Source organism: Chelonoidis abingdonii, chromosome 6 (genome assembly GCF_003597395.2).
Source record: "Chelonoidis abingdonii isolate Lonesome George chromosome 6, CheloAbing_2.0, whole genome shotgun sequence".
Taxonomy (NCBI): domain Eukaryota; kingdom Metazoa; phylum Chordata; order Testudines; family Testudinidae; genus Chelonoidis; species Chelonoidis abingdonii.
In genome coordinates this window covers 82,593,227-82,614,189 of record NC_133774.1, presented here as the reverse complement: position 1 = coordinate 82,614,189, position 20,963 = coordinate 82,593,227, and the positions used below count along the sequence as shown (strand labels likewise).

The 20,963-nt window shown below is 38.9% G+C and overlaps 1 protein-coding gene across 2 annotated transcripts in view; it reads right to left on the bottom strand.

Moving 5' to 3' along the window:
• Positions 1–20,963, bottom strand: part of SLC12A2 (solute carrier family 12 member 2) — a 112,244-nt gene that overhangs the window by 16,616 nt on the left and 74,665 nt on the right. For both annotated transcript variants that reach the window (XM_032798546.2, XM_032798548.2), the window contains exons 12-18: positions 18,863–18,986; positions 16,439–16,540; positions 13,164–13,319; positions 9,342–9,441; positions 6,100–6,211; positions 2,222–2,362; positions 1,872–1,978 (exon numbers count right to left, since the gene is read on the bottom strand). In XM_032798546.2, coding sequence (XP_032654437.1) covers positions 1,872–1,978; positions 2,222–2,362; positions 6,100–6,211; positions 9,342–9,441; positions 13,164–13,319; positions 16,439–16,540; positions 18,863–18,986 — 842 coding nt within the window. The remainder of the gene's footprint in view (positions 1–1,871; positions 1,979–2,221; positions 2,363–6,099; positions 6,212–9,341; positions 9,442–13,163; positions 13,320–16,438; positions 16,541–18,862; positions 18,987–20,963) is intronic.

Genomic DNA, 20,963 nt, shown 5'->3' with positions numbered 1-20,963 from the left:
ATTTCTTAATTCCAATTGAGATTTTTCTCTTGGATTTAAGCTTCATGTACATAAACTGTACTTCACAGATTTCAAGTCCCAAACTATTAAGCCACTTCAAAAGACTGAATACCATATGCTGAAGCGTAATAGACAGCAACTGTCTCAATTTCACTTCCTTTCTGTATTGCAAACAGTGATCAAATGAAATACAACAATCCATTCTAAGCTCCATGGGAAAGGTAAAAGCATGTGCGGGAAGTTTAATCCTTTTGAGTAATACAGGAAAATTCTTTTCACCAGGAGTCCCAAAATATTTTATAAGAGATCCCCTAACTTGACAACTAAAAATTCCAGAGAGGCCTCTGAAAACTATAAGCACTGAAACAAGTTTCAAAAATATACAAAGTAACAATTAATGAATGCAGTGTGTATGGAATCTGATGGTAACTATTTTTACAAATTATAGCATTCATAATAAAGAAATCAGGTCTCAAGACAAGTTCTAGCTAACTCTGGTTTCCATTATGTGTAACTTACAGGAAAAATTCTCTCGTTAAAAAAGCTATGAAGTTAAAAGGACAAACTTTGTTAATGAAAAATTAGGCTATAAGTCAGGAGTGTCCAAATCAAAGTTCCAATAACAAAGGAACTTACCCATACTGCACATTATACACTAAGTATTAATGTCAAATAAAAACAAAGTGTCACAGCATCGGAAGACATCCAACCAATAATGGCAAACACTTCTTGAATCTCTGTTGCACAAACACCCTAAATAGAAGGCAATTTCTTCCAGAACAAGTGGATTCACAAGCTCAGATGGAAATCACCAGACAATGTGAGTATCAACCAGACAGACCATGTATGTATATTGAAGAGATGGGCATCTTCTTTGAGAGATGTCAGAGTTAGCAAAGGAACAGATGTTAGCTGAGATCATTATTTTTAAGTGGCCATGTTGCATCCTAAACTCAAAAAAGATCAGGAAGATGGAAAAAAGAGCATCACAGACACAGAGCAGTTCAATGTAGATCAGATTCCACCTAGCAACTGTTCCAGTGTTTTACAGGACCAGACTGATAAAAGTCTGGAAGACACATGGTCAAATTAGAAGATGGCAGGGGAAATAAAGGGCCACCAAAAGAAGGCAGAAGAAAGATGCATGGATTATATCTGGAACATGGGCAGTGACTGACAAAAAGAAAGCTTTGAAAGCAAAAACGTAACAGTGCAAGACAGGTAGACGTCTTTGAGGCTGATGTAGGATACAGAAAAAACTACAAGGAAATAAAAAGAGATGCAGGCAAAACAACAATGCCTGGGTTCAGGGGCAGGCTGCAGAGGCAGCAGCACAAGCAGCTCTATACAATAGTGAAAGACTTCCCAGAAAAAAAAAAGACTGTCAGAGGTCTCTTCAGGGATAGATGCTGAAAATGCATGACAAAAAAGCTAGAGGCTGGAAAGAAGATTTCCATTCTATATTAAACTGTTCACAACCAATGAGCACACACAGGTTAAAGAGAAATGCTAACAGTAAGTTAGAAATAGAAGAGGGATCAACACCATCTGCTGAAATTAAAGCCACCAGAGGCCTCACATCGCTCCTGGGGTTGACAAAAGTAATAGTTGACCATCAATAATACCTATCCACATTGAAAAAACAGCACTAGATGTACCCATTTTTGTACATTTACTGAGGAGATTTCAATATTAATTATTTGAAAAATGATATGTTTGGGAATACTTGGAAACAGTTCATCTCTATTTCAAAGTATTCACTTAAAAACTGATTACACTCTTCTAGAGGTACAAGTAGTTCTTCAGTTATATAGTCCTGTTTACTGTATTTGGTAAAAAGAACAGTTCTAAGTTCTGCATTTTGTACTCACTGAAATAAATTGATATAGGTTTCCACTTCCCTCATGTCAGCTTGTTTCCAATCTTTCTTAAATCCAACAACAAGAGTGTTTGGTCTCATTCGACCCAGACCAGCAGCCTACGAACAAAGCCAACAAGCATTTTTAAAATACTAAAAAGTATTATATTAACTACAGGTAGAATAAGAAAATGCTCTTACTTGCACTAAAAAAAGCTTTTATTAAAAAATTAGCAGCATAGTGAAAAATATTGCATAATTACAATTCACTTCAATATGCATGCTTGAAACTATAAAGTGCAAAACTGTTTGTACTTTACTGACGCCAATCACCCATTAGCTCAAATTGCAAGAGAAGTATACCTGCATCAAGTACTGTCCCCCATCTCTCAAATCCTCTGCATGTACTGGTGCATAAAAGGCCTTCATTTTGTTTTTAATAAGCCACCGCTGATATCTGGCCAAGTCGGTTGACAATTCTTTCATGGCTTGTCTGCGAGGGCCCTTTAAGAAACGTACTTCTATTAGTCCAAAGTGCATTTTAGAATACTCACTACAGGTTATTTTCTGAAAAATAGATTTCCTTTGTACGGCTGCATGAGTGCATTGATAATTAACCCAAAATAAAATCTAACACACTTCAAGTTAAGATATTTTTGTCACTTCAAAACAAGAGACCTATCAACACAAAGTAAAATTGACTCAGAGGGCAACAATAGGTCTCTCTTTCTTAGATACATGCTTCCTGTGCTTTACTGGAACAAGAATTGTCAAGCTTCAATTGGTTCACCAGCAGGCTTGAACTCTGCCATAAAAACAAGAAAGGGTATTTTTGTTTTGTTTTTTGTAGCAAAAAATATAGATATGGGCATAGCTATAGGCTAAGTACAAAACAGATAGTGTGGTTGCTTGTGTCCCAGCAAGTTTAACAGAAATTGGTGATCTGCTTTAAATTTCCATAAGCTGCTAGTCTTCTCCCCTATGGCAACCACTACCTTAAATAAACCCAGATCTCAGCCACTTCTGATGGGGTCCTGTGGCATGCAGCAGTTTCCTGCCAGATTCAATAATACATGACATAGTTCACATGAGAATCTGGTTAGTTAATCCTGGAGGACCTCAGATTGCATCAGCGAGGAGAGAGGATCAACCACTCTTACAATTACCTACAACTTAAACACATACTCCTTCCAACCTATGAATCCTCCCTTAACATCTACAGCTAGCTGCACCCTTTATCAGTCTTTTGCAGTTGAATTAATTTGACTCAATTACCATAACCCCTTCAAAACCCACTGAACTTCCATCCTGCTAACAAACCCTCTTAATTCTCCAGTTTTTAAAATCACTGCCCTTATCAGAATAATAAAGTGTTCTGTTTAAAAAACAGCACTGTAGCAGAACTTTGAGCTTGAAGATTTTGATTCCAGTGATCTGAAGGGAGCACCACCCCAAACTGTGGGTATCTTTAGCTTTGCAGAAAAGCTTCAAATACAAAACAAAATTTAAAAATAAAGATCTGAAGAAAATCTAAAGTTGGTAATTTACACTGGTATTTTTACGAAAACTCAAGAGAGTTAGGTGCCCAGCTCCTATTAAATTCAAAGCTTATTAAATTTGGGTGCTTAAGTCCCTTTGGCTTCTTTGAAAATCCCAGTATTAAAGAACTAGATCTGAATACACAGTCAAAACAAAATTATAAGTGATTTTAACTACTATCAAAACTGATTTATTAGGGGATAACTTCTATGGAATTAGGAATGTGATTGTTTGTGTACAGCACCTCACAAAACCAATCGCAACTGGTTCCTCTATGCATGACTTAAAGAAAAGTGTTAAAGCTACATTAAAGACCAAACATCAACAGCTGCATGACTCTGAGACAATGGAGATCACAACGTTTAGGATCAATCTGTGAGAGCAAGGGACAAGGTGGTCTCTGTCAAGAGGATCCAGCTATGGAGGAAAAAGGAAAAAAAGCTTCCAGAGAAAATTAAGCACATTCACTTTGTTCATCTCTATGAAATGCAGCAAAAACTTATAAAATTTGGGCCTTTTTGAAGAGTATCTGCGCAGGGCTCTGACACCAAGAGATGAGCGGGCAGCTGTGAGGAACCACAGCATGGATCCTCTACCTGCCCTGAGCTGGGGGCCTGGAAGACACGGACTCTGAGCAGGGGGCTTCTTGGGCCCCACACCCAGGGCAGATGGAGGGTCCGCTGCAGCTCCCCACAGCTACCTGTCCAGCTCTTATTGTGGACAGGCTGCAGCTCCGAGCTGTGGGGAGTCTGGGTCCCTCCACCTACCCTGGGCAGGGTGCTGGGACATTGGGCAGGGGGCTGCTTGGGCCTTCCGCAGCTCCTACCGTGGCTCTCCCCGAGCCATCTCCGGCTGGGGGAAAGGGGGAAGGTGTGTCTCGGAGCCGCAGCCTGGCCATGGTAAGAGCCAAGCAGGCAGCTGTGAGCAGGTTTCCCCCCTCCCTGCGGCCAGCATGGAGCCCAGCCAGGGACCCCCGGCATATCCTCCACTGCCCGTGGTGCCCGGGGGGGGGGGGAGGAGGGGGGCCGAGAGCTGAGACACTGTCCCCCAGGCTCCCTGCCCACCTGAGGGCAGGTGGAGGGTCCATGACTCCACACAGATTCCCCATAGCTGCCCACGTGGCTGTCCCCAACCGGGCTTTTGCCTTAAGTTTTCATGTTATACTAAATAAGTAAAAGCAAACTGAAGAACATGGAAAGCAAATATCAAACTTATTTAGCCAAGCATGCTGTATCCCCCAGGATTAATAAGTATCAGATTATGTGTTTTATACATCACTTGGAACACTTTATCTTTAAGCAAATCAAGATCTAGTACCTTGTTTGTCCTTAAGGTAAAATCTGAAGTGAAGTTGGTCCAGATATACTTGATTTATCAAAAATACACCACCATCTCCATTGGTATATCAATCATTGCACAATGGATCATGTAGCAGTACAAGCCACCCTATGCTTAATGGTGTAGTTTGCTTGTCATTAGGAGCCTGATTTTCAAACACCCTCTTAATTTGGCCAAAAGAAACCCATCTAAACCTTTCACGCTGCATCTCAACTGGGAAGTTTGGATTAAAAAAATAAAAATTAAAAAAAAATACGAATGCAATTTTATCATTGTGGTGTTTTCAAAAATTTACCTGAAATTCACTTGTGAAAAATTTTGTACCTTGAAAATGGCTTGGCCTAAAAAACCCTCACATTTATTTTGCTGACCTTTCAGAAAAGTGCCTTTTACTACTGTTTTTTAATGAGGTAGTAGATTATAGGAGAAATTACAATTTTCTATAACAAAACTTCTGGTATTCCCACACAGTAAGGTAGGGAGGGAAAAGCCTCATGAAGGCAGCCAATGGAATGCTGCAAGAGGGGCTGTGAAGGGCAGCAGAGAAAGTGCTTGCCCAGGCTACTCATGCCACAGGGTCAAAGCAAAAAAGAATTAAAAACTCTCAGGCTATTAGTTGAGAAAGGCACTGGACTAAGTGGCATAGAGCTTTGCTAGACACTGGTGGGACAGAGAACTTGTAGTCAAAATGACTAGCAAGGCATGGGGGAGGTGCAGGGAATTGGAGGAGACATGGACAGGGTAGAGAAACTCAGACGGTAATCCATGTTCACTATTAAAATTTTGACATTTTCTACTTTTAAAACTTCCTAGATATAAAACTAAGTTCTTAATGTATACAGCATGGATAAAATCCTCCATCACAGGCTGCTCTCATATCCCAAAATATAAGAAAACCTCTCCTTTTACCTCCAGACTTCCTACAGCCTGCAAGAGAGAGGTTCACTTTGATGGGCTACTAAATGTTTCAGAGCAGGGGCCTCCCTTCCTGTAGATGTTAAATTTTAATTGGATTGACGTACATGGTGCTCATTTAAAAAAATCCAGCACACATCATTAGAGGCTCTTGCGTCCATGACTGTTCATGTTATAAAGTTACAAAATTATTCCAGGGGAGGAGAAAATATGTACTCACTGTTACATTTAACATTTTGAAGTTATCTGCTATGCTAGTATATCTAAGGCTAGCACAAAATTACAATATACTTTGTGCTATTATGAAAGACCAATCCCATGAGAGGTTATCAATAAATCTCAACTTGCAGAGTAGTGGGAAATTTGACACTTTACATTTGATAGTAATAAAGCAGTTATGGAAAGAAGCCAAATTAGCTTATTTTTTAAAATGCATAAAAAATACTTACCATGTGTATATGACCACAGATCATCAAACCCACATTTTTTGTGAAAGCATGGACAAGATGAACCAAAGCAGGACGTGAGTTTGGAGCACCTGTCATAACAAGGCATTGAGGCCTAGAGAGTTTTACATTTAAGAGAAGAAAAATTAGAATTCACTTATTTCCTTTGTATTGATAAAAACAGCTTTTATGTAATTTGCAACTGACTTGAGAATTGTGAAGATAAATATCTTCACAGATCTCAGGATTGCAAATGCCAATATCTGGAGTGAGAAATGGGGGATATTAATTACATCATGGAAATTTATATTGCATTAACAACCTTTAAAAACCATCAATCCTTTTTCCTCACCTGCTTATTTTATCAGAAACCAGTTAATGGCAATAGCTATCTAAATCCACTATTGGACTGATTATCACTAAAGTCTGGTGAAAAGAGACTCTACCCTCCCTAAATATTACTCAAACTGTCTAAGATAGTCTGTGTTCTATGTTATGAACAGAGAACTGCAACAACAAAAAAATACCTCCAAATATAAATCCAATTTTGACAGGCGTTTAAAATGACTTAACTCAGAAAAATCCAACACAAGGACAAATGCAAATACTCCACTTAGGAAGAAACAATCAGTTGACTGCCTAGCAAGGAGTACTGCAGAAAGGGTTCTGGGGATCATAGTGGATCACAAGCTAAACATGAGTCAATAGTGTAACACTGTAGGAACAAAACAAAACAAAACTCCAACACTCCTGATAATACATCCCAAAATGATGTTTACAAGCAAGACACGAGAAGTAATTCTTCCGTTCTACTCTGGGCTGATTAGGTCTCAACAGGAGTATTGTGTCCGGTTCTGGGTGCCACATTTCAGGGAAAGATGTGGACAAATTGGAGAAAGTCCAAAGAAGAGCGACAAAAATTATTCAAGGTCTAGAAAACAAGACCTCTGGGGGAAGACTGAAAAAATTGTTTAGTCTGGAGAAGTGAAAACTGAGGTGATATAACAGTTTTCAAGTACATAAAAGATTGTTATAAGGAGGGAGGTAAATTGTTCTTTTTAACTTCTGATGATAGGACAAGAAGCAATGGCCTTGAATTGCAGCAAAGGTGGTTTAACTTCGACATTAAGAAAAAACTTCCTAACTGTCAGGGTGGTTAAGCACATGAATAAATTGCCTAGGGAGGCTGTGGAATCTCCATCACTGGAGATTTTTAAGAGCAAGTTAGACAAACACCTGTCAGGGATGGTCTAGGTAAGGCAGAAGACTCAGCTAGATCATCTCTTGAGGTGCCTTGCAGTCCTGTGATTCTAGAAGTTTAACGGAACTTGGTATATAAGTACAGAAAAAAATATTCTTCAAACTAATAAGGAAAAATCACTCCGTTTATGTGTAACTTTCATATTCTTTTTATGTAAACAGTCAAGATGTTTAATAAAAAAAGGTTAAAATAAAGAAGTTCAGAGGTTAAGGCCAAACATTCTGTCAAGTTATCAAAGTGTCTGGCATGAGTGATATGACCTGGCCTGTACTAAATCTGCTGAATAAGGAAGAGTGGATTGTAACTGAACAACAAAAATATGAATGCCTATCAGCACAGGGGTCATAAGATCACTTGTCACCATCTTTTGTTTCCCTTTCTGTGTGGAAAAAAGGAGCACAGCATAAGAGTAAGGTTTATTTTCGCTAACTTCCATACACTGAAACCCTAATGTAAAGATTTAGCTAGCCCTCATTTTGATAGCTATATTTATATGATCACTACCTCTACAAACCAGTAAGCTTCCCCAGTCAAAACAAGTGGGTAAGTCTCAGTCTTGCTAAGACAACACATTTCTGTTTTGGTTTTTTTTTGTTTGTTTAAAAGAACCAACAAGGGTTGTCAATACAAGTCATTTTAATACCAAGGCAAGTCAGTCTTATAACTAATGGTTCTAAAAACCAAAACATTCTTTACCAAAAAATAAGTAGCATTCAAAATAAGAAAAAAGTTATTTCCTACCCTAGAAAACAAAATCATAAAATGTATTTCTAATCTAATCCTAAAGGACCGCTTAAGTGGAAACATGTTCACTCCTCACATTAAACACAAGTAGGAAACCACTTTTGGAAATAAACATTTGATCTAGGCAGTTAAGTGATAACTAAATTGATGTATAAAGTCAAATTCCACTACCAAATTCATCCAGTTTACATACTGCCGACAGTTATAAACTAAGATAATTTTTTAAGTAAAGAAGCCTCTTACATCTTCAGCAGTAACAAAGACCATCAAAACTCAACTGCCAATTTTGTTGTTTATACACAATGAAGAATAGTACCCAGTGTATTTTTTTAAGCTATATTAGCTCAGCAGTGATGACAGTTTCAGTGAAGAAACCAGAAACTTAAACACACAGGGAGAAGTGTGATTTTAATATTTTATAAAAACATGTTCATGAGACTAACAGGACGACCTATTAGTTTGGTTGCCTGACACTTCCCATTATAAGACTTAATTTTTCAGTGGTTTATATCTTTGCAAAATTAATTGTCTGAGCTGAAATTTTCCATGTAAGGCTGATTTCCATCACCCTGACTAGAGAAACCTTCCACATCAGGCTGATTTGTTCTGAAAAAAAATTCAGCCACAGCAGTGGAGTCAGAAAAAAAAAAAAAAGTTAGCGAAATATATATTGTTTTGCCCATTTTATTCCATAATAGTTACTCCACTATGGAAATATACCGTACTAATTATTCCAGAGTAGTGTCAACATAAGGAACTCTTCCAAAATAGCTATTTCAGAATAGCTTGTTCTATAATAATTATTCTGGTCAGTTTTCCCATTTAGATGAGTCCAAAAGTGTTTTCCTAATCTAACCACCCTGAAATCACAGAGTATTTTCTTATGATATGCTCCCTTCACATATGGGCATATTTCCAAGGAATTAGCAAGAATTCTGCATCACATGGCTGCAAATCCTCCAAGATTGTGTTGCTGTTGCAGTCTGTCAAGAATGGACATGCTGCCAGAGGCAGAGGTAAAGGGAAACTGAAACACAGCCTTGTGATGGATGTTCCTGTCCCAAGATCCAAGCATATGTGAGAATATCCATAGACTTAGAGATTTAAAGCCAGACAGTTTCATATAAAGAGAGTGGTGGATATTGGAAGTATCAAAACCCTCCTTTGCTGAGTGCACAGTTTAGTGAAAAAGATTTTTCTAACTCCTACACTAGGCCTCCAGCATGAGCATATCTGTTACCTGAAGTTTTTTACATGGTCTTCCACGCCTGCAAGACGAACAGTATGCTGCAATGCACTTAGGTAAGTCAAGGCTTGTGTAGAAGATCCCCAGTTCACATCTGTGGAAAGATTTGTTTAAAAAAAAAATTATTATGATGCCACAAGTTATTTTGACTAATATAACCATTTTCTCAAACTAAAAATTCAGTGTCTAATTGTTTAGCTCCAACATCAACTGAAAATTAGGTAAGATCCAATTAAAAACAGAGTACATTCCTACTGAAAGAAGGCTAAAGTAAACCCAATTTGCGTTTAAGTTAGGTGAAAAACCAGTTAAACTCTTCTGTAAAGAGGATTAATAATTCTGTAATAAAATCAAGTTTTCTAGATAACTAGATATTTCATATTATACAGCCAAATTTAGAAGTTACTTAAACTGATCTATTTCAAAGAATTCTACAGTGTTTGCCAAAAGCTATGAAATCTTTGTATATATAGGTTTTGTAGCTATTCTACTCTACAGCAAAGGAAAATTTAGCAAGGTAAGCATTAGTTTTAAAATCAACAGGCAAACTAAATCATGATGGAAAAAAATGGGCTAAGAAACGATCCTTTTAGACTATCACTATATAAAAGAGAAATTGAATGCCTACCGTATAATGCATTTACTAAAATTAAATAGCTATAGGAGTCTGGTCTCCCATGTTCCCATTCAAGCAGTCCAATTTTTATAACTAAAATAATAACGAAGTAGAATTTCAATTCTCACAAGCAAGTAAGGCCTACTACATTTAGAGAATTTCAATTACAGGAAATTTTCTCAAGTTTAAATTATAGGCGAGGCAAGTCATCCCACCTCTTAAGGTTGCCTGACACAGGCGCCAACTTTCCCCGGTACCAGTGGGTGCTCACGCGCTCCTCCGCCCCCCATTCCAACCCCTTCCCCAAAGTCCCCATCCCAACTCTGCTTCCTCCCTACCCCTATTGGACCCCTTCCCCAAATCTCCACCAATTTTCCCCTATGGGTGCTCCAGCCCCACAGCACCTACAGAGTCTGCACCTACATTGCCTGACACGCTTCATTATAAAGTAGGCTCCTACCAAATTCATGGCCCTGAAACACACATCACGGACTGTGATATCTGGTCTCCTCCATGAAATCTGGTCTTTTATGTACTTTTACCCTATACTACACAGATTTCATTGGGGAGACCAGTGTTTCTCAAACTGGGGGTCCTGACTCAAAAGGGGCTCTTGAGGGAGGTCAGAAAGTTATTGTAGGGGGGACATGGTATTGACACCCTAACTTCTGTGCTGCCTCTCGAGCTGGGTGGCCGGAGAGTGGCAGCTGCTGTCCAGGCACCCAGCTTTGAAGGCAGCGTCCTGCCAGCAGCAGCAGCTCAGAAGCATGAGTGGCAATGCTATACCATGCCACCCTTACTTCTGCCTTGCTGCTAACGGCAGCTCTACCTTCAGAGCTGGGCTACTAGCTAGCAGCCTGCCCAACTCGGAAGGCAGGTTTGCCACCAGCAGCAGCGCAGAAGTAAGGGTGACAATACCGCAACCCCCTACAATAACCTTGCAACCTCCCCACAACCCCTTTTTGGGTCAGGACTCCTACAAGTTACAACTCCCTGAAATTTCAGGTTTAAATATCTGAAATCATGAAATTTACAATTTTTAATATCTTATGACTGTAAAAATTGACCAAATGGACTGTGAATTTGCTAAGGTCCTAATTATAAGATCCTCTTTTCAGTTGCTTATAACTTTGCCAAACTTTAACCATTTAGGCTGAAATTTTACATGCCAGAAGTATGTCTCAGGTCAATTTTTGGGGGGAAATTATAGTCAAAATAGTTTAGCTTCAAAATGAGACTACGGAAAAATAGGTTTGCCACATGTTAAAAAATTCTGCCTATCTTTTCTATGAAAAGCTCTAGTGCCCAGATGCTTTGGAGCAGGGGCATGGAATTTGGCAGGAGGTGGCTTTTTTTTTTTTTTTTTTTGGTCAGGAATGTGTTTTTGCTGTCCTCACGAAAATCTGCTCAAATCTGACCAAGTCATAAGCCTTTGGAGAAAAAATTAGTTTGTACATGCTCAGCAGAGACTTTTTTTGTTTTTGAAGATTTTAGCAGCTAAAATCTCAAAAATCACATTCTTACTGAGGATGCTCAAGCCTCTAAATTAGTATCTGAAGCACTCTGATACTCTAGCGATGAGCACAACAGTAAAGCCCATAAAGAAATAAATAATTCTGTTTCCAGAAAAGGGTTTGATGAGCGTGTACTTCAGCTTGCATGCCGGTCTATTTCACATTGAGCCGGTCTATTTCACATTGAGCAATAGGACATAAACACAACAGCACAAGTGTATCAGGTGCCTATGCTTTTACTGCTCAGATTTTCAACTTAAAACACAATACTTTAAACTTTTTGGTATTACCATTCACAATTTCTATTTCCTCCATGTTATCCCTTTAAGAGGTAACGTGATAGCTCAGTCTGAAGCTTGGTTCTGCCGAATCAAAGCAAATGCTTTTTACTTAAGTGTTAATTGTTTAGATCAATATGCTAACTGGCAGATTTTTCTTTTAAGCTTTCAATAAATTCTTTGTACTTTCTGTATCTTATTCTGAGCTCTTCATTTTATATAGCTCAACACTTCCAATATACTTTTGATTTTCAAAGTAAGACAAAATTATTTCTCATACTTGTGCCCATACTTAGCTTTCATAAAGGCTGTTTTGAATGGGGAAACTCAACTTTTATTAAGAACTTCACTTACCTTCAAGCCCAATACTTCATGATTTCCTTATTTCTAATTTTAACAAAAAACTCTTTAGCCCAGCTCTGTTTCATCTCATTCTTGTTGCAAAAAACAGCTTCAACCCTACTCTTCTTAAAATGTTTTTGATATCTTCCTGTGATGCGTCTTGTCATTCATAGCGATATGTATGGTTTACCAAGATACCATCCCTAATTCTGTACTATTCCAGGTTTGAACAACAGTAGAGGATCCTCTCTCAAAAAGGCACATTACGTTTCTATTACCTCTCTGCAGAAACAAGCCTACATGATCTCTTGGGCCAAATATTGCTCATAACTAAGGCTTTGTTGTCCGTCATGGAGGTCACAGATTCTGTGACTTTTCATGATTTCTGCAGCAGCCGGTTCTGGCTCAGGGGCTTCCCAGACCCCAAGTGTGGGTGGGGATGTGTGTGGAAGGAGGCTTAGGGTTGTGGTGCAGGGCTCCCACCAGCATGTCCCTATATCTCCTAGCTGGAGGGGCCAGAGGGCTCCGCACACTGCCTATACACACAGGCACCACCCCCAAAGCTCCCACTGGCTGTGGTTCCCAGCCAATGGGAGCTGTGGAGCCAGCGCTTCTGGTGGGAGCAGTGCGCAAAACCGAGCAGTTACCCTGCGAGCCCCACCCTGAGCCAGCAGGGGTCCTGGCCCATTCCCCCAGAGCACTCCTGGCCTTCCGGCCCAAGTTTTATTTAGGGGTATATAGTAAAGGTCACGCCTGTCCATGACTTTTACTAAAAATATCCATGGCTAAGATGTACCTTACTCATAACTCCTCCCAAATGCACCTGCAATGCACACAGTACTTTCTCTCAATTTCTCTTTTACAGATCAAATACATTACCTTTTGAATGTATATAGTTAATGTATGCGAGATGCTTTTCTCGTATTTTGAAAATAGAGTTTTCTGTAACTAGCCATGCAAATAAAACTGTGAATTTAAAATACAAACACATAACATTTAACAAATTTAAGTAATCAGAGTTTCTCAAATTTGCCCAGTTTTTTTTACATTGAAAACACATACCTACCTGGTTTCTTGTAAGTGACATAAATATAGAGTCCAAGAACTATGACATATGTTAGCAATGCTGCCCACCAATTAATGACGAACATCACTATACAGCAGAGAATCGCTCCAATAAGAGAAACCCACATATTGTAGTACTTAAAAGCAGGACGCCAACCTAATCAAAGCATAAATAGGAAAAGTTAAAGAATTTGAGAGAGAGAGAGAGAGAGAGAGAGAGAGAGAGAAAATACATAAAAAATTCTGGCACATATTTATCCTTAGAGCTCATCCAACAACTTCTTGCAATATTTCAAAGAAAATTGCATCTATGTTATTAAGGACAGGAGCAGAAATGTTTATATGGCAAGAAGTATAGGTGACTTTTTAAAAAGTGGAGTTTGACATTATTTCTGTGCTAGATATTCCCAGCAGCCTGGTGAGTGGGAGTATTTGGCATAGAGGTCCATACATTACTCAGATTTGATTTTTGTTTTGCAGTATACCTTTAGAAGATTGTCCAGCATGAATCACAATGCAAGTGACTGCATGCTATGTTAATGGGTGCTATTCTTTCAGTTCCGCATTATCACTCCAGTTAAGCTAACTAATACTACTAGCTAACTATTTTTAATGTTTTTGTGTATTTGGATAAGAAAAAGGACAAATATCAGGTGTAGAGTATAGCTGGAGACATTCAGGAAGAAAGTGTAACTGTTAAAGAGAAATACTGAGGTTGCCAGAGTTTGACACCATGAGTTGCTGAAGGGCTGTTCGGAAAGAGGTATAAGGATCATCTATTCTGATAGAGACAGCGGTGACTAATGGAGTGTATTTAGGCTTGGAAGCATTAGGTTTTTAAATCAGTAAATATCTATATCAGTATACATACACAAACCGACAAAAATATTTTCATTGATAATCAAAATGTACAGATTAAAAAACACTGCTTGAGAATTTAGAGTTTGATTTAAGGCTATTCACATCTTGTGTATTTCGACATGATGTTGACCATTTGTGTTTTAATGGTTACAAAGCTTTACCTTTTTTAATCTGTGTCTACTATCACTAACTGATTGTCTGACCCTACCCCCAGGTTCCTGCAACTGAAAATCTGAACTGATAAAAATCGAAAAATGCTTAAAACTCACGATTTTGCACAATTAAAAATTAAATATGAAAAAATTGCTTAAAAATAAACATTGATTTTATCCATATGAATTCTGAAAACAAAACTCAAATTCTGCCAAGAATATTAGTCTTTTAATATTGCTAAGCTGCAAATTTTGCATCATAATTTGTGATCTACACATATTCTTCCAGAAGTGAATATACCCATACAGCTTGACATACAGAAAATTCAAATTATGCCTGCTTATTTACATATACAATTGAGCAGGCTCAATTGTAAATAGAAATAGGATTTACATATCTATGTGGGCTTTCAACATACTAATTTTATTGCTTACATGTATAAGCAATAGAATAAAATAAACATGCACACAAGGTTGAGTAAACACAAATCGAAGGCAACTTAATGCACCTTTATAAGTTTGGCCCCAGACAAACAGAGTGAAGATGACTTTTTTTTTTAAAAAGGGCTCCAACCTAAACTCCGTAGGCTAAAAACTGAAACAGAAATTCCTATTTATGTTGAATGCAACTCTTATAGGCATAACAATACTTTTGTTACAGATAAAATAAAAAAAACTGAAGCATAACAACTTTGCTGCCCCATTTCTTGCGATTAGGGTCATCAACTTAAGCCCTGGGGCAAAGGAAACAAATAAGAACATAAGTAATTCTTTTCCTGAGGGGCAAGCAGCAGTCTCTACAAACAGCTCCCCTTTTCATCAGGATTGCTGAAGTAAAAACTGAACAATAAAAACTCCCTTCTCACCAGGATCGCCACACAATCCCAGTGACACCCAGTGTCGATGAGAGGGAAATAAAAAAAGGACAGCGAGTCCTGGTCCAATGTTCTGTTAAGAGAAAGTATCATTCCCTCCTAGGAGCACCTTCCTCTCTCATTGAGGGCTTAAGTTTTCTTAAGGCTTCCTTGTTCGTGAAGCATAGCTCTTGGCTCCATTCATCACTTCCTTAATGAGCCAGCATTTCAGACTCACTCCCTCCTCCCCATAACAACCAGGTGTGATTCTCAAGGCAGTTCCCTTAGAGACTGAGTCCCAGTCTCTTTACCCAGTGAAGTTTTACTCCTTTGTAGTTCAGGCTAGGATGAGGCGCACACACCTCATTAGCTGGACACTCTCAGAGGTCAAAGAGATGATGGGTATTCAGAACGTTAGAAAATTCAAGCCAGTTATTCAAGTGCCTAAATGTGAAAACAGGCCATGTCTATACACAGAGTTTAATTTGAATTGCGTTTTTGTGCACCAACTCGTGTGTTTTACATAGTATGCACTGACTGCGTATACAGAGTCATCAATTGTTTTGATTCACTATGTATCAGTGTCTACGTGGCTGGGACTTTGTGCAATGACAGCAACAGTACTACTGCTGGAATGCTGAGGTATACAACGCCAGTAGCAAATGGACAAGTCTTGGCCTTGTGCCAGTATTTGAACAGGAAGGTGACATCTGTTCTACATGAGCAATAGAGAACACACAGACAGATGGTCAGTCCTGGCGTCATGCAAAGCAGCATGGGATAGCAGTGGGTAGTCTGCCAAGCTAATGAGAATGAGTGATGTGTGCATGTGAACATTATTCCACACTAACTCAATATGCAGTGAATTTAACACGCTTTCAAAGTGGATTATAGAATACATATTAAGTGGCCAATTAGTATGCCGTAAACCTTTGCACCATGTGGACATAGGTCATTCGAGTGTGTACTCACTAATGTTAGTGTGGACTAAATCCTCCACATAAACAAGCCCTTATGCTCCTAACTTAAAGCACCCATTTTTTTAAAATCCTGGCCTTAGTCCTTAAATACCGTCGAGCTTTCAAAACAAATTGAGAAACAAAAATCAAAGCTCTAGTCACATTTTAAATACTGCATCCACACACGTGGTTTAGAATTAGTTGTTGGAAGGCATATTAGGAGGAAGAGAGTCTTACTCAGGTTCCCAACTTGTGACAGCTACAATCACAAGTCTCCTATAGTTACCAAAGAGGCTGCTTTAGTGTCAGCCTTAGGTAAGGGTTCGATTCTAGTAATTTTTCTAAGATTATTTTAATTTTTTTAATTAGTAAATTAATAACTTTATGCAGAAATACTTGTTTCTAGAGTAGTTTTAAAATGTGTTAAACCCCCAAATATGAAATTCCTACCTGGAGATTTTGCAAGTGAGGCATGGAATACAGAGAAATTAATTAAAGCATATGAAGCCAAGAAGAAGTTGGAGATTATTGGAGCAATGACATTCAATTCAGCTGTAAAAACACAAAGAAAAACAAATAGTTAAGCTTGTTGTCAAACTGCTTTAAAAATCCAAGGGCCAAAATTTTGCTACAAGGGCCCCCTCTCTAGTGGAAACAGTAAATTTGTAACACATTTTATTTTATTCAGATCTATATAATGGTCTAATGCCATAAACTCCTCTAAACAATTTCTCTGCAATCATTTCAGATACTATGGGGAAAAAAAACAAACCACACATTAAACTAAAATCTGCTTCAGAAACAGCCTATTCTGCCACCAAAATCCCATCACCCTTGTGTCTCCAGCCAAATTACTTTAAGATATTTTTTAAAGAGATTTGTGGAAAATCTGTTCTCTCAGTTCAAGAGTCCAAATGTTAATATGTTCAATTATATCTTGATAAAGTCTAGTCTATTTTAAATCAGCAATTTTTACCTTTCTCCTCCTCCGAAACACTCAAGAGTGCCTCCCCACTCAAATAAATATGTTTAGTCTCCGTTTTATTTTCTTACAGAATCATAATAAACTTTGAATGTAAATGTTTCAAAGCTTTCAATGTGGAGTTACAATTCTTTGTGATCAATTAATGTGCAGCAGACATTTGTTCAAAATATTCCCTATTTAACTTGCAGGCACTCAAGGAATACCAAAGTTGTTTGAAGTATGATATGTTTGCTATCTGACTACACTGTTTGCTAAATCAGATTATTTACATTTTTTTCCAGAATTACACAATTAGCCCATGAATATTAAGTTTCCATTAGCCTGAAATAGTGTTGGAATGTAAGAGGGAGACATTGTGGTTTAATAGAGATTTGTGGCAAATGGAGAAGTACATTCACCTGACTCCCACCTTAACAGAAGACTGAAGCAAGTCTATTACTGTTATTGCTGATGTGACCCTTTAATGGCGCGTGTGCGCACGTGTGGGTGGGAGGGTGGCGGGGGAGAGGGGTATCCTGCCTTCTGCAGCAGTTGAGGCTGTCCCAAGAGTAAAGAAGGTCTTGGCAGATTCACATAGAGGTTTGGAATTTGAGATGCAGCATCTAGGTAGGCTCTCTGTAACTAGTCTCAATGCAACTGCAGACAGAGAGGGGTGCAGCCTCTGCCCTTCTCTGCAGAGAGAATAAAACTTATTTCCCCCCTTTTTTCCTTCCTAAAAGGATTAGGAGGTGGGAAAGCGTAGGGCTCCTCTTTTCATCTGGATAGATAGCAGTAGTAGTAGCCATCACTAGTCATTTCCCACCACCACAAAGGACTGAAATCAAAGATACAGCAGTTCAAGAACATGACATTTTAGTCCACTAGGACCCTCTTCATTCTAATGAAACCTCCAGACCACATGTGGCAGTAGTGATAACTTGGTCTTTCCTTCCTCCAACAGCCTTCAAAAATGCAGAAGCAGCAAGATGGGGGAAGAGATAAGAGTAACAGCAGCAGTTTTTAACATAAGCAGCCCTGGAAGGGGGTAGAAGATGATGTGGAAGATCTTTTATCTGCCTGCAAGGAACATATTATTACCTGGGCTGGCCCCCACCTCTGGCACCACCAGGAGAATCTTGCACTTCAGTGGTTCAGTGGATAGCAAACTTTAAAGTCCTCTATTTGTGCAAGCTTGCCACTCTTGGAAGCATAGATTAGTGACGTTTTATTGTCTAGTATGTATGTATTAAAAAAAAAAAAATCTGTAAATAAATATAAAAGGCTTTCACGTCATACAACAGCTCTCTATAGTAGGCTAATGGATAAGAAGATAATACAATAGGGTTGGGAAAGGATTAAAAAAATCTGATTAGCTAAAGTCTGTGGATATTAATTGTTACCTTCCCCCATTAATTGAGACTGAGGCCTTGTCTACTACCAGGGTAAGTTGACCTAAGTTACGCTACTCCAGCTACATGAATAATGTTACTGGAGTCAATGTAGCTTAGATCGACTTACCGCGGTGTCTTCACTGCGCTGTGTCAACTGGAGATGCTCTCCCATCGACTTCTCTTACCCTTCTTGGGGAGCTGGAGTCGACTGGAGAGCACTATACTGTCGATTTAGTGGAAGACCCGCTAAATCAACACCAGTAGCATCGATCTCCCTGGTAGTGAAGACGAGCCCTGAGATGAATCTGAAGTAACTTCCGAATATGTGGGAGAACAATCCTCAAACCCCATCACTTGAACATGTTTCCAAACACAAGGCCAACACCTAAAATTTTTAAAATATAAAAATTGATCCCCAAGACTCCATGGACCCTGTCATCCAAACATAAGACAGTACGGCATTTTATAGCACAAAAAGAATACATTCAAAATTTTTTACTCCAATTTAAACTAACTAACCAATTAATATGAATCCAAGAGCAATCAAGAAAGTTAGAATATATCCTCGTAACGGTTCATTGTTCTTCCCATAGCCTTTAGCAAACATTAGAAGACCTGGATAGATATTGTCCTTGCATAAAGCCTAAGAAAGAAAATACACAAGTTAGTAAGGTTTAATTAAGATAAATTTTGCATGAGATACACACTAATATATTCAATGAGGGGTAGTGTGGTCTCGTTAGAGCATGGGATTGAGAGTCAGAGCAGGCTGACTATTTCTTACTCTGCCTTTGCATTAGTGTGTGATCTTAGAGCAAGTGACACCTTCCCATTCTTGAGTTTTCACCTCTATCAATACAATGAGGATAATACTTTCTCTTCTTTGTAAATCACTGTCATCTGTCATGTGACAGTAGTAAAAAAAAAAGTCACAAAATTAATCCCTTTCTTTTATATTGAACCAGGATTTTCATCAAGATATGGAAAATATTCTCAAAGCTACTCTCTCTCTGCTTTACTCTAGTGCTTTTGTGTCAAACCTTTCTTATCCCCCTTCGCTATCTGACTTTCTGCTTCAGGGTTGTTGGGTGTGAGGTTGGTGTTTAAGTGTATGGTATCCTCTCATGATGCTCAAACATGAAGCATTCCCACAGTAACTAAACTGCAGTTATTACACACCCACACACACACCCCCAGGTGGGGGTATTATCTTTACCTCTGAAAAAACAGAGCCCTTTCTTACTTACCTCAACACCACAAGTGAGGGGAAAAAACATAACAAAACAGGACCTTTCAGCTACAACAACTAGCTAAGTGTGAAGTCATTTATAAAGAATATACGATAGCAAGACTATGAAATGGGTATAAAAAGATCCTTGGGAAATAAGTTTTACAAACTCTACAATTTTACTCAGTCATTGTTACAATATCTTTAAGCATTCTGAGTTGCAACTAATTGCAGTGCATTAGCTCCAAAAAGGAACCACCCGTAGATACAGAGGATATCCAACTACTACTACCAAATACAAGAGAAGTGCATTGAACAGAACATGCACCTGTATGCAGTCTTCACAGATCTGACAAAGGCGTTTAATACCATCAACAGGGAAGCCCTTTTGACTATTCTAACACGACTTGGCTGCCCAAGAAAATTTGTCAACTATACGCCTTTTTCATGACAGGAGAAGTATTGTCTGATGGAGCCACATCAGCCCCCTTCAACATCACCAACAGCGTAAAACAAAGGATGTGTTCTCGCTCCTGTCTAATTTAACCCGTTCTTTGCATACGTCCTTAACCGTGTAATGAAAGATCTGGATCAAGGTATACATCTGAAATACCGGCACGATGATTCACTTTTTGACCTCCATCGCCTGAATGCAAAGACTAAGACAGTGCAGAAACTCCTTCTTGAGGCACTCTTTGTCGACGACTGTGCCCTCAAGGCTCACACTGAAAATGATCTTCAGCACATTGTCAACAAGTTTGCCGAGGCCTCGCAACTTTTCAGACTATCAGCCTCAGAAAGAGAGAAGAAGTTCTCCATCAACCTGCACCTGGATCAAATGCTTCTGTCCCGAGTATCTCCACTGATGGCACTCAGCTTAAAAGTAGTGGAGAACTTTAAATACCTGGATAGTGTCATATCCAGTGATGGATCACTGGATAATGAGATCAACGCATGAATATCCAAAGCAAGCCAGGCACTTGGCTGTCTGCGTGTCAAAGTTTTAAACCACCACAACATCTGGATGTCAACAAAACTGCTTGTGTACAGAGCTGTTGTTCTTTCATCTCTTTTGTATGGGTGCGAAACATGGACAGTATATAGGCATCACATCAAGCAGTTCGAAGCATTTCACGTGCGCTGCCTCTGCAGCATCATGAAGATCTGCTGGCAAGACAAAGTGCCCAATCTTGAGGTCCTCAAGAGAGCCCAGATGACAAGCACCAAAATGATGATCATGAAGTCACAGCTACGTTGGACCAGTCATGTCAGCCGCATGGATGCCAACAGAATCCCCCGCCAGCTTCTGTATGGTGAGCTCTCCCAGGGCATCTGACATATAGGTCATCCACGGAAATGTTACAAGGACACCATCAAAGCCGATCTGCAGTA